The 14,338-nt window shown below is 36.1% G+C and overlaps 1 protein-coding gene across 2 annotated transcripts; it reads left to right on the top strand.

The window, feature by feature from the left end:
* The first annotated feature begins 9,908 nt into the window (after positions 1 to 9,908).
* Positions 9,909 to 14,273, top strand: LOC112027896 (pentatricopeptide repeat-containing protein At4g16470). Of its 2 annotated transcripts, XM_065762258.1 has the most exons (3): positions 9,909 to 10,335; positions 11,183 to 12,580; positions 14,071 to 14,244. In XM_065762258.1, the coding sequence occupies exons 1-2, from the start codon at positions 10,025 to 10,027 to the stop codon at positions 12,465 to 12,467; spliced, it is 1,596 nt and encodes a 531-aa protein (XP_065618330.1). In that variant the 5' UTR covers positions 9,909 to 10,024; the 3' UTR covers positions 12,468 to 12,580; positions 14,071 to 14,244. The 2 variants fall into 2 exon arrangements, 1 of the variants encoding a protein (XP_065618330.1); XR_010624475.1 differs by lacking the exon at positions 11,183 to 12,580 and having other exon boundaries at positions 10,218 to 10,335; positions 14,071 to 14,273.
* Positions 14,274 to 14,338: the final 65 nt, after the last annotated feature.

Here is a 14,338-nt window from a genome sequence, read left to right as displayed (position 1 = left end):
GGGGGGGGGGGGGGGGGGGGGGGGGGGGGGGGGGGGGGGGGGGGGGGGGGGGGGGGGGGGGGGGGGGGGGGGGGGGGGGGGGGGGGGGGGGGGGGGGGGGGGGGGGGGGGGGGGGGGGGGGGGGGGGGGGGGGGGGGGGGGGGGGGGGGCATTGTAGCATCTAAGATCCCAAGTGGTTGAGCAAGCATAGAGAGTATATGGGAGAGGAGCTTTTGATCTGATTTCTTATTTGATTTTTTTGATGAAACGTGTTAGAGTAACGGAAAAATTAGAGGTGGGTTATAGAGTATAGACAGAATGAACCACGGGTGGGTAAAGTGTCAAAACTAAAACCACGGGTCGGTAAGTTAAATTCGTGTTAAACCATAGATGGGTAATCTATAATTATCCCTATATATATTGTTGCAATAAAAATTTTACTATTTCTAATATCTTGTAGATATAGGCTATTACTTTACAAAACTTATTGCAATAGATTACAAATAATTGACCAAAATAAGTCGGACTAAATTATTGCAATGATATCTTCATTGTAATAGATAATTACTTCATTTTGTCATTGCAATAGACTTTGAAATAATTGATACTAAGTTATTGCAACGATATATTAATTGCAGTTTCATGTTTGTCATTCCAATAGATTGTAAAAGAATTAATATCTAATTATTGTAATGGTAACTTCGTTGCAATAATTTATTAGTTTGAAATTTTCGTTGCAATAGATTGCTCTATTACATGCAAAAACTATATTGGTCCATAGACTTGCTTAAAAAAATCTCGTAGACTATATTGGTCTGTTTACATATTGGTCCATAGACTTGCCCTATAATTAGAAAGTACATGTGTAAAAGAGGCCGTAGAATCTGCCCAAAAATAAACATAATTTTTATCTTTTAGCTCTGCAAATTATGTATGACTTCAATAAAACAAAAAGGAAGCATTAATTCACTTGAAATTAAATAGGGGAAGCACTAATTTTGATTGGCAAAAAATAGAAGAAAGAATGTGTTGGACTTAGGAAGGCACTAATTGCATATACTGCTTGTAATTATCTTTCAATGTTAGCATTACGCTCCACCACTGGCAATTTATCTATACAACAACAAAAGAACTAAACCTGGACTTTTGTCTTTAGGACTGATCTCAATAAAAAGAGTTAATTTTTAACCATTTAAATAAGGTTAGCATAGTTCAGGTAATACACTTTTGCTATAATTCTTAAAAATATCACATTCTACTTAGATGAAAATAAGACATAAATATCCCAAAATTTACACATGCAAACCTTGCAGAAAATGTCAATTGTTCTAGATGAAAATAAAACATAAAAAGTCCTAAATATACAAATGAAAGCCCTTTCAAAAATGTTTTATTCTAAAAAGAAACTATTAAACTCAAACCATTTTAGAGTATATCTATATAGCTATCCAAACATAGTCCACATGAATCAAAACTCCTAACATCTGCATATTCAAAAATAAAAAGGCACATGTTAATATATAAAAGGAATATAAGCAGAGCATGTACCGGATTTGCTTTGTCTAAAAGCCTTCAATTACCAACTAACAAATTCTGAGTGCTACACTACTTTATTATTTGAAACATTTTCCCTAGAGTAAAAAACTATAGCAAAATCGACTGGCACAATGACAAAAAAAATATTTTTAGTTCAAACATTTTTTTGAAGACTTTGCAGGGAATTGAGAAGCCAAAGAGGTGGAAAAAAAAATGAGAGAGAGAGAGAGAGAGAGAGAGAGAGAGAGAGAGAGATAAATTATTTAGAAAACCAAAGAATATAATTTGCCAAAATTGAAAAAACCAAAGATGCATGACCTCACCATTGTCAACACTCGGTCTCAATCGGGGCGAAAAATCGCCCTCGTGGGCCTTCGTTTGACCACCAGCCGTGGCGACGCTCTTGCGCGCGCGAGGCCCATTGGACGCCCTTCTTGATGATTTTGGTGCATGCGTGTGGGCATGTGTAGTGTATGGTATGGTTTGCGTGGGACTTCAGGTTCTCTCTCTCTTGGTGGAGGAAGGTAGGTCTACCTTTGGTGTTATGGCAGGAATTTGGGCCAAATTTTAAGGGATTATCAAAGGTAAGTGGAGTCGCCACCAATCATGTTTTTCTAAGATGTGATTAGTTACTTGTTTCTAGTTGATTTTATTACCAATCTTAGGCTAAGAAAAAGAGCATTTTTCCTAATCTAATGTGGATGGCAAAAAATCTTGATTCTTAGGTCCGAAAGTTTGGTTACGTGTGGGGAAAGTGTTAGGCATCTCACAACGCCTATCCAAAGACAGTCCTTTGTTTTGATAAAACCTTAATTTTTGGAGATTGGCAATAAAAACGTGATCTTGGAATTGGCTTTTGGGGCTTAGCACGCACGGGGGTTTTGAGGTTTGGCTTTTGAATGGGTGTGGTCCCAATCTATGCTTTCCTAAGACATTCGGGCAAACTACCAGATTTCCACAGCGAAAATTTGGCGACATGTCACCTTACTTTCGTGGCAGAAATTAGGCATCGCTTTGCCTTAGGTGACATGGGCTGTGACAATCACACCGAAAGGGGCGAGCAGGTATATATATACATACATCATGCATAATGCAAGCATGTAGAGCAAGAAAGTAAATACCTACATCCCTAGAGCATGGCCCAAAATATAAGTGCATGAAAATAAACAAGGGTCGCCATACTCTAGAGATGAGGACGAATGGTACATGGCATGATATACTTAATACAAACCATCTAAGAGAGAAAGGGAGGAGGAATGAAGGGGTTTAAAAGAGTAAATAACCAAAGGAAAAGGCTAAACTCCTATATCTACTGAATGCTGCCACTTAGCTTATCTCTACGTGCTCCAGTCTGCACCCTTTTTACTTGCGCTTGGGAGACTGTGCCCTAGCTCCAAGCATCCTCGCTCCATGTGTGTACATGCAAAGGCAAAGACAAGAAACCAGCAAATAAGCAATGGAAGGAAAAGACACAAAGAGCATATGAAAGAGGTGTAGCGAATTAACATGAAATTCTCAAAACTGTGAGAAATAAAATAAAGAAAACACACGCCAAAGACAAAAAATCACACACACAAGACAATATTTATGTGATTCGTCAATTTGCCTACAGCCATAGAATTGCATGGATTTCACTATTATCAGCGGAAAAAAAAAGTGTGGTAGTACAGTTTTTTTGTCTCTCAAAAACTACAACCAGAAACTCTAATCATGAAAACAATGTTTTCTACATCCTACGCACAGGATTCACAATGAGTGCTACGGCTTGGGCCTATCAACCCAAGCCTCCGCTCTATGGACTAAACCTCAGAAAATCTCCCATTAAAAAACCACGCAACATTATTTTGGGTCAGGTCATCATCCAGATTAAACATAACTAGGGTCCACAAAGCCCAACAAGAGGCATAAAACAGATAAGCATGATAGACATGGCAAGCAAAGAAACAAGCGAGAAAGCAAACAAACAAGAAAGCAAATAAAAGGTGGTGTCCACGAGGGACAAAAATGTATGTTTAGATCGAACGTCCATAACTTCATTATGTTGAGGCATAGACAACACATAGCAAGCAAGACTCATGCATGGACATGTAAGCAAGCGTGTAAAGATGCATAGAAAGCCAACGGGTGGCACAAACAAGCATGGCAAGCATATCATCGCATGGAGCGGAAAGGGGGAAAGGTACGCATAAAGCAACTGGCATCATGGTGATGCATCCTAAATGGTTACATCCAAGCAAGACCTTATGGGTGTCTGATGTAATCGCATTACCACAAACCCACTAAGGATGTCAAACGTGGCAAAGCCTAGAACTAGAGAGGCTAACACAAGCATAAAACATAGAAGCAAGCAAGCATAGACATGCAAAATGGGTGATCCAAACCCATTAATATGGGCCAAGATATATGGATGATGATCAAGACCATAAAGGGGTCAAGATTTAAATCCTACCAAATGGCCAAAACATAAGAAAATGCGATAAAAGGAACAAAAGGGCTACAATAGCACATGGTATGACAAACAAGATCTAGACCTAAGCGCATAAGCATGGCGTGAAGCACATAAGCACATAGATGATGGCATAAAGCATGTAGAGAACATCAATCTAAGCATGTAAACACACCGATCTACACATATAAGCATGGAAATAGGCATATGGGCATGTAAGTATACATCTAAGCATGTGGATGTAAGCATAAAAGCATGGGAGAACACAAATCCAAGCATACAAGCATGTGAAGGCATAGACATAGGCATAGGAGCATAGAACATGCATACAAACATGTAGATCTTTGCAAGACATAACCATAGTCATGATACAAGCATGTGAGCATGTAACCCTAATGTCAAACTAGAGCTAAAAGAGGCATAGAACGTAGGAAAACATGGCATAAAACGTAGGAAAACATGGCATAAAACCCTAGGCATGTAGATCTAAACATACAAGCATGTAAAGATGTAGATCTAAGCATGAAACATGGCATAAGGCATAAAAGCAAAGAGATTTAAGCTAGAAACACAAATAAAGCAAGAAACATGTTAAAGAAAGCAATAAATCATGTTATTCAAGCAAAAAGAGCAAGATAAATGCTAGTAAAAGATTTAGAAGGTTAGGGGTATGGATGGTAGCTAAAAAGCTTCATCCACACCCCTAAACCCCATATCCCAAGTGTAGAACCAAGGAAAAGAAGATCGGGTATAAGAACAATATCTTGGGTTTTTTGGTGAAGAGAGAAGAATCAACGAGCTTTGATGTGTTTTTTTGGGTGTTTTCTGGTGTTTGGAAGAGAGAAAAACGTGTAGAAAAATTAGGCAAAGAGAAAAATTCAGGAAAATGTGGTCTCTCCCAGGTCTAAGGGCTGCCTAGGGCTATTTATAGCCCCAACACGAACTTTGAGGCGGCGACCCTTCAAGGGCTACCAACCTCTAACTTCCTCTGATCGGGTCGAACTTGACACCCTTGAAAAAGTTTTGACTTGCTATTTTTGAAAAGGTATGGAACTTGAAAATCCAATAGTCGGATCAAAAGTTATGGCTCTTAGAAGTTAGTGGTGCATCGATCGGTGCGTCATCTCGATTTTTGTGATATCTTGACCATTCTAACTCTGATTTCGACTCATGAATAGTTGTTGGAATGAGAATCTGATAATCTTTGCAATGGCATTAGTTTCAACCCATTCTGACAGCCGGATCAAAATTAGGGTTTTTGGGCCCACTCGAGATTGACTTCGGATCAAACTTAGTTAAACTTGTTAAAAATATCTGAGAAGCTCGGGTTTGATGTAAAACCATGAAAAATGTTGTTTTCTAAGGGTTTTGACCTCATTTGACCTTTGGTCAAACTTAGGGTTAACTAGGGGCATTTTGGTTGTTTTGGCTGAAAAAGGTACTTCGGGTACTCTGGTGCCCGAACGGGTTGCGCCATGTCGTTCTGGATGTTCTCACGGCCCCATGGGGAGAAAATAATATTTTTGTATTTTTTGGGGTTGGCACGCAAATTGAGGGCAGACAAAATACGGTATCAACAACTGTGTGTGTGTGTGTGTTACTCCATTTCAATATTCAAACCGTTGCACAAAAACCATAACCATCAATAAATACAAGAAACACAAAATAAGATTACTGTATCTATGGGAAAAAATAAAAGACAAAATCATAAAATAGAGAAAATGAAAAAAAAAAAGAAAAAAAAAAAAAAGAAGAAGTTCCAACCATGGATGTAGTTTTCATTAAGAAGTTTGATCAATATTAATTACATTGCAAGTCAAGGGAAACTTTTGTAAATCTCTAAGTTATTGTAAGATATTTCAAAATCATAATTCTTCAACCAAAAAATTCTTTAAGATTTCCATGACCTACAAATTCATATCTTATGGTACAACTTAAGAGGTCCAAACTTAATTAAATAGATCTTTATGTCCAAAAAAGCGATTAATTGATTTGAAGAAAGGAACAAAAACCAATTTGCTGAAGCAACCCAACTAAAGTCCAACTTCCAATCCAACCAAATCTTAATCAAAATTAAAATCAAATCAAATCTTAAAAAAAAATGAGGAGAGAGAGACAGAGAGAGAGAGAGAGCGAGTGAGTGAGAGCTGAAACCTAATGACTTACATCAAGAGAGCTGAAAGTCTGAAACTTAATGACTTACATCAAGCAAAGTATTTAATTCTGAAGAGAAGAAAATTAGTTTTTTGGGGCTTTAATTTGTAAAGAGAAATCAAACTCCAGTTGATTACTAAAGTTGTAATAAATATGAGAAAATAGTCTAAAGTTAATGATTTTCATCAAGCAAAGTAAACATATACATATATGGCTGTTTATGGAAAGCAACACTAATACATATTATTGCATTATAGGTCTATCTGAGTACAAGGTTTCTACTAAATATGGCCATATTTCTTCTCTCCCTAAGAATATGAGCCAACATTTAGAAGTAACCCCAAATACTCATAAATTGTAAGTTACAATGAAAAAACACAATACAAAGATGGTATAAATTTTATTTATTAAACTACCATGGAAAAATAAAAATGAGTTGAAATACATTGCTGTAGAAAACTTACTACATAAGTCGTACTGTCCTAATAGCTAAAATCAATTATATATTTTTGGTTGCAATAAAATTCTATCTCCTAGTTCAATTCAAGAGCAGAGTACTAATGGTATAATCAAATTTGCTCACTATAGATGATCTTGCTATCACAATAAAGTGGCAAAAACATAACATGTATGGCACCAAAACATAACATGCATCCATTGTAAGAATAATTCAGCCATCCACACAAAAAGAGAAGCAAGTAAATATCAAAGATCACAATGATAAAATACATTCCTTTTTTATATATAGTATAAGATAACAAAATACATCAACCATTTTTTAACATAATAAAGTTGATCTAGGCTTTAATAAAATACATCAACTATTTTTCTAACATAACAAGGTTGATCTAACACAACAAAATACATCAATCCTCCCTTTTTCTAACATAACAAAGTTGATAAACTACTACCAAAATAAAGTCTATCCAAGACATCATTTACATATTTCAACAACCAAACTATTTACTTGATGCTTGTCTTGCAAGGATTCCCTCTTAAAGTTGTTCATAAAAAAGTTTTTGTGCTCTGGACATGCCACTTGTGTCCACGCTTATAATTCTCTCATCCTCTATCATACTTTTGATACGAAACTTTTCTCTTTCCATTCTAATTCTTTCCTCCTCCATTTGAATTATTTTCTCCTCAAATTGAATTCTATCCCTATCCCTTAACTCTTCCAATCGAATTCTTTCCTTATCTCTCAACTCTTCCAATTGAACCCTTTCTGCTTTGATGTGAAGACTCTTTTTCTTGTTCTTGTAAGTCCTCAATAACTTTCATTTTCTTTGCCAAATATTCTCCAACATCTTTCCTACTAGCCATTTTCTTTCGATTGGCCTTTTCGGCCTTCTTGCTTATTGGTCTCTTAAAGTTGGTAGTGTCATCAACTAAGGACACGTCATCCCCATCATCAATAGATATTGAATTTGGAGTTGGAGGTAGCACTACTCTTGAGTTTTCCTTAGGCATGCTCCATTTTGGTTGGTGCTTCAACACATGCCAACAATATTCAAATGGAAAGTCTTTTTTGACTCTGTTTCTATATATAGCCTTTGCATTTTCAATCTAAAAAAATTAAAAGAAATATAACATAATTAATATCTTCAAACTATTTGTGAATATCTATTTTGAAACTATTGCAATATAATTTATACCTTCTCTTGTTCGGTTGTACCACTATGAGGGGTTGCTTCAAGTGCAGCTATGAACCCACAAATCTACCTATCTCCCTATTAATCATTCCCCATCGACTTGTTAGGGAGACAACAGTACGTGTGGTGCCAGATGGATTGTGTTGGCAAAAGTATTGCCAAATTTTTTCACGGAATTTTTCTTGTTTCTGCTCATTACCATGCACAACATTAATACTAGTATTAAGTAATGCCGAAACAAGGATATTATCCTCCTCTACACTAAAGTTGGTACCCCATCTCAGTTTATTAGAGGTGGTGATCTCAACTTCAGGTGGAGAATTAGAAACAGAGGCAAGTTAACATCCAACAAAGGCAAGTTAACATCAATTTCTCCTTGAATGATACCAGTGTAAAACAGCAAGTATCCTTGTGAGTCCATAAGTTGATAATGTACAAAATGACACAGCCTACTTATTAAAGATACTCCTATAAGGCACCCAAATCACCAAGAGTATGAGATGATAAAAACAAGACAATCAACTGAAGTTCAATATAAAATGCAATAAGTACTATAAAATTAGAACTAATAAAAAGAGTAAATAATTAGAACTAGAGTAAATCAAGTGTGTGATAAAAGTCAATGAACTATAACAAGAACAAGAACAAGAACAAAAACATAATATAATGCACAGATTACAACTAGATTGAAATGATGAATTACAATACCATTTCAAAGCTCCATAAAAAGATTCAGACCAAAATCATAGAAAGATTGACAAATATAACTAACCTATTTTGGAGTTGAATCAGTTAGAAGCTTTGCTCCAATTAGTGATGAACTTGTGACAGCATACAAGACCCACAACCAAACGTCCAATCCCTAACCTAAACCAAAACCTAATAACTCGTTATTTATACTTATGGAGTTTTAGTTTGACCTAAATGGAAGCCTAATCCCCTCCCTTGAATCTTCAGTTTTAAGATGAGCAGATGGGTTTCAAGACTGGGTTTTTGGGTTCGGTCAAGGAGAGAAGAGTGGGTTCGGTCAGGGGAAGAAAATAAGCGGTTGAATTTGTGATTATGGGTTCAATCAGGGAGAGAAGATCTTGGGTTTGCGATTGTCGCTACAATCAGAGGAAGAAGAGAAGAGGTTGTGTTTGTGATGGTGGGTTCAGTCAAAGGGAGTAGGGAAGAGCAGATTAGGAGTGTGCGTGGGTCTGATTGGGCGGGTTAAAAGCCAATATTTTTATTCAATCTACCACTACTGAGTTGGGAAAATTCCAATCTACCATCGACCCACCAAAGTCTAAATCTGGTGGATTGGTTACAAATTTTGGCGGTTTTAACTCGGCATTAACAAATGTTATTTTTTTTATAAAAACAATTATCACAATCTACAATTTAATATTGCATAATCTCAAAATATAACTAATGCACACAAAAAATTAAAGATAGATTTCATTGAATAATCTCAATTCCAACACAATCCTAGGGTCAACAAAAGAGATATATCATCTCTAATAGACTTTGTCTCCACAAAAAAGGAAAAAGAAAAAGAAAAAACAATAGGTTCTACCTTACAACTGAGGAAAATTATGAACTAAATATCTCTTGACATGAATATTATCAAAGCTAGGTTTTGTGACAAAATAAATTATGATTTTTTATCAGATTATTTGATTTTATACATTAATAGATAAATTGTGAAAAATTTACTCCATAATCAATTATAATGTTTGTTGTGATTTAAAAGAAGGTTGAATTACATTTTGATATATCACAAATGATTGAGTAGAAATGTATTAAGAAATAATAATTTCAAAAAAAAAAAATTGTTTACATTTGTTTAATATTGACTATGTGCTAGTTGTCTAGTTCTAATTTTTATATATTATTTTAGTTTTAAAATTTACTATATTTCTTATTTTTGCCTGGTAATTATAAGTTTTGAGACTTTTGGATATTAAGTGATATCGTTCTGCACTTCCACCTAAGTACTTGTTATTATCAAAGCTAGGTTTTGTGACAAAATAAATTATGATTTTTAACGGATTATATGATTTTATACATTAATAGATAATTGTTTTTCAACTTAAATAAAAGAATATATATATATATATATATAATTGTTTTCTTTTTAAAAAAGAAAAGGGAAAAAAAAAAAACATAATTGCTATTTCTCTCTCTCTCTCTCTCTCTCTCTCTCTCCCAAAGCTCTCTGAAGTCTGAACTTCTCTAGCTTAAACCAAAGAAAGCTGTCTTCTCTGTGTCTCATATGAAGTCCTTCCTGACCCCAACGTTGTCAGCCTTCACTCCTCTCCTCCCCAAAACCGCTCATCTTGGCCTCCTTTCCTTGGCCTCAAAATCCTTTCCACGCAACCCCACAATTTTCCTTCCCCTAAATTTAAAACCCACCACCGTTTCTCCCACCTGTTCCATTCATTCAATCCAAAGTCGTGGCGTACACACGGAGCAACTGACTCCGCCGTCGCCTCCCGGAGAGATTCACGTCATCGTTGGCCCCATGTTCGCCGGAAAAACCACCACCCTTCTTCGCAGAATTCAATCTGAGAGCAGCAATGGCAGGTTTGGGAACCTTCACTAGTTTTAGTTACTTTCTTTGTGTGTGTGTGTGTGTGTGTTATATACATGGTTGAAATTTATGTGGGTTGTAGATAAAACTCTAGCTCGTTTTGGTGGGTGGTGTTGTTTAGTGTTAAAGATGACATCTTTCAGGTTCAGTACTGAATTGGGTAGTTTAACTATTTGAATGGAAATGTTCCCTTTTACATTTATGTATTAAAATTGAGCTTGAGCTTGTATTTGCGTGAGTTGTTTTTGAGATTGTTGCTTTTAATGGTGAACAGTGTAGTGTTGTTATTGTGCCAAATATGAGATGTCTTAGGTGTAGTAGTGTAATGGGTTGATTGGAGTTACGCTGCTTTTATATGCATTTTTATGTATGTTTTATGATTGAATTTTGCGGGTTGGTTGGTAGTATTTTTTTTGTGCCAAAGATGAGATGTTTAGATTCAGTGGTGAACAGGTGAATTAGGTAGTATGAATATTTGACTGTCTGAATGGAATGTTGCCATTCTTACATACATTTTTATGTATGTATTATAATTGAATTTGAGCTTGAATTCATGCAGTTTGTTGATAAAATGCTTCATTTATTTGGTGGGTAGTATTATTTTCTGTGCCAAATGTGAGATCCTAGGTTGAATAGTGAATTGGGTACTTTGAATATTTGGCAATTTGGATGGAATTTTCCATCACTATATACATACTTATGTATGTAATGTGATTTTTGTAAAGCTGCTCAAGGTTTGATGGAATTGACATGCATAATTGCATATATTATTTTTAGAATTGGGAAAGAGTAGATTTTGGCAATGTACTGGTTCAATTGATGGAATGTGATTATCACCAGCTTTCAGGTTGAGCCTTACAAGAGCTACCTCCAATTGAATAAAACATTAAAGGGTCTTTGTATTTCGGGAAGATTGAGGGAAGCTTTGGGACTGTTGTGCACTACTGGGGTCCGAGTGGAACCAAGAACCTATGCTCTTCTATTGCAGGAATGCATATTTAGAAAAGAGTATAAGAAGGGGAGAAGAATCCACGCACTAATGGTTGTTGTTGGATATGATCCCAATGAGTATTTGAAGACTAAATTGTTGATATTGTATGTGAAATCAGGGGATCTAGGAACTGCTCATGTTCTATTTGATAATTTGCGGGAGAAAAGCTTGGTTTCATGGAATGCAATGATTGCAGGGTATGTGCAAAAGGGGCTTGAAGAAGTGGGGTTAAATCTTTATTACAAGATGAGACAGACTGGTTTTATTCCAGACCAGTATACCTTTGCATCAGTGTTCAGAGCTTGTGCCACTTTAGCAACACTCGAGCATGGGAAACAGGCCCATGGTGTCATGATCAAGTGTCAAATTAGGGAAAATGTGGTAGTCAATAGTGCCCTTATGGACATGTACTTTAAATGCAGTAGTTTATCTGATGGGCATCGGGTATTTGACAAGTCTTTAAATAGGAATGTTGTTATGTGGACTGCTTTAATCTCTGGCTATGGTCAGCATGGCAAAGTTGTAGAGGTTTTGGAATCTTTTCATAGGATGAAAACTGAAGGTTTCAAACCAAATTATGTTACTTTTCTTTCAGTTCTTTCTGCTTGCAGCCATGGAGGTTTGCTTGATGAGGGTTGGGCATATTTCTCATCTATGAACAAAGATTATGGAATTCAGCCAAGAGGGCAGCATTATGCAGCTATAGTTGATCTTTTAGGGCGTGCTGGCCGGTTACAAGAGGCGTATGAGTTTGTTCTGAACTCACCTTGTAAGGAGCACTCAGTGATATGGGGTGCTTTGCTTGGGGCTTGTAGGCTTCATGGAGACATGAACTTGGTAAAGCTTGCAGCAAAGAAATTTTTTGAATTGGAACCCGAAAATCCTGGAAAATATGTGGTCTTGTCTAATGCTTATGCCACCTCTGGGTTTTGGGAAAATGCTGCAGAGGTCAGGGCTGTGATGCGGGAATCAGGGATCATAAAGGAGCCTGGTTATAGCAGAATAGAGGTTCAAAATGGGTCCCAATTCTTCTTCAAGGGTGATAAACAATCTAAGGAGCTATATGAGTTGATTAGAGAAATGACTTGTATTTTAAGGGATGCAGGATATGTTCCTGATCTAAGTGACACCTAACTCATGTCATGGAAAATGACTCATTTCCTGTGAATATGTCTCTGTTGCGAAGCAGGGCTATTTGAGCTTGGTGCTTTCTTAAATTTTGTAGAATCTGGAAGGTCCACTTATGGGTGAGGCTCAATAGATATCAGTTACACATCAAATATTATCTAATTAGGCATCTGGATCATTTTAGTTATTTCATTCTTCAAGAATTTAAACATATTTTTATCTGTACCAAAGAAAATTGTTTAGTTTCAGTTTATTAATTCTGGTGACAGCAGCGATAGAGCCATTCCATCTGTCCAAGCATATAGGTCGACCTGTTCAGTGTCCTGACTCCTGCTAATGCCAAAAATTGCATTTCGAATAATGCATATTGATGCTTGCATATGTATCTATGTGTTCAGTCTGTTTAGGTTTTTTGATGATGTGTAAAGGTCAAAATTTGTTGAATTCACAGGCAATCTAGATCAATGACAAGTGTATGAAAATTACTTGTATGATATGATATACGAGAAGACAACCCAAAATTTCAGGATTAAGGCTTGGCTGGTGTTGTTGTATGATATGATATATAATCGATGATAAATGTGTAAAATCTTGCATGATACTATGTGATATATGAGAATCCAACCCCAAAAATTTTGGGATTACGGCTTGGTTGTTGTTATTTAGTGTGATATATGAGAAATGCAGCTGTTTATTCCTGGCATTTCTCACTCCTCTGCTTTCCTTAAGTTCCCAAACTAGATATAAATCATATAAAAAAAACCTCAAAATTGAAACAGAAGCTTATCAAATTGTGTCATTTATGCAAGATATGTAATCACTTCTCCCCACCGCTTTTTCAACCTTTCCTCCTCAGTTCTCATCCTTCTAGAAATTACATGGCCCCCTCCCTTAATCCACTTTGTCCGTATACACATCTAAAGTCAATTTTTGCAAGATCCTTATCACTCTAAACCCATTATTTTTCTTAAGCTATTTTGGATGTCATATAACTTGTAATTCTCAATTTCATTTCTTTCCATTTATTAGAAGTAATTGATATCAAATTTCATTTTATTGGCATAATAACCTTCTCTTGTGCCTAATAAAGTCTGTAAAACATATTATGTCTAAGTTTCTTATTTGCCTCTAAATCTTGGTCTATTCTAATGTGCTGCAACATTTAAGTTGAAAATATTATGTCAGGACCCAAACCCTAAACTTAAGATCCCTTTCCTCTCCCATTATTTTCTTGAAGACCCTTGGATCCTATATAGATATTGGAATTCTAGTTTTGGAGTATTAGAAAGAGATCAGTGTTCTATTTGGATTTCTTCCATTTGTTATCTAAAGCTTTTGATTTTAATCAATTTAACTATGGGAGCTTGTAACTTCTTACCACCACAGTTGATATTGCTCATTCAAGAGATACTTCAGCTATGTGAAGCATCTCGCTGCACCGGTATTTGAACTGCAAAAACACCAAAACTTCTGTTGGAAAAAAATTTCCATGCTTTATGCAAATACAAGGCAGCAAATATTCAAATACTTGATTTACTGAACAATGTTTAAATGTTTTTGGAATTAGTCTTATGATGCTTTGTTTCTTTTTTACATCTCTGTTATGCAGAAGTGTGGCAATAATAAAATCAAATAAGGATACAAGATATGGATTGGATTCAATTGTGACACATGATGGGGCGAAATTGCCATGCTTGGCCTTACCTGATTTGTCATCATTCAGACAAAAGTTTGGTCTTGATGCATATGATCAGGTATTTCAATGACACAATTTGTGATACATGTATTACGAACAATTATCCTTTCTTGTGTAAAAATACAGAACTGTTTTCTTGTGCGTGTGTGTGTGTGTGTGTGTGTGTGTGTGTGTGTGTGTG

This window comes from Quercus suber, unplaced genomic scaffold (assembly GCF_002906115.3).
Source record: "Quercus suber isolate HL8 unplaced genomic scaffold, Cork oak 2.0 scaffold_449, whole genome shotgun sequence".
Classification (NCBI taxonomy): Eukaryota; Viridiplantae; Streptophyta; class Magnoliopsida; order Fagales; family Fagaceae; genus Quercus; species Quercus suber.
This window is presented reverse-complemented; position numbering and strand designations above follow the sequence as displayed.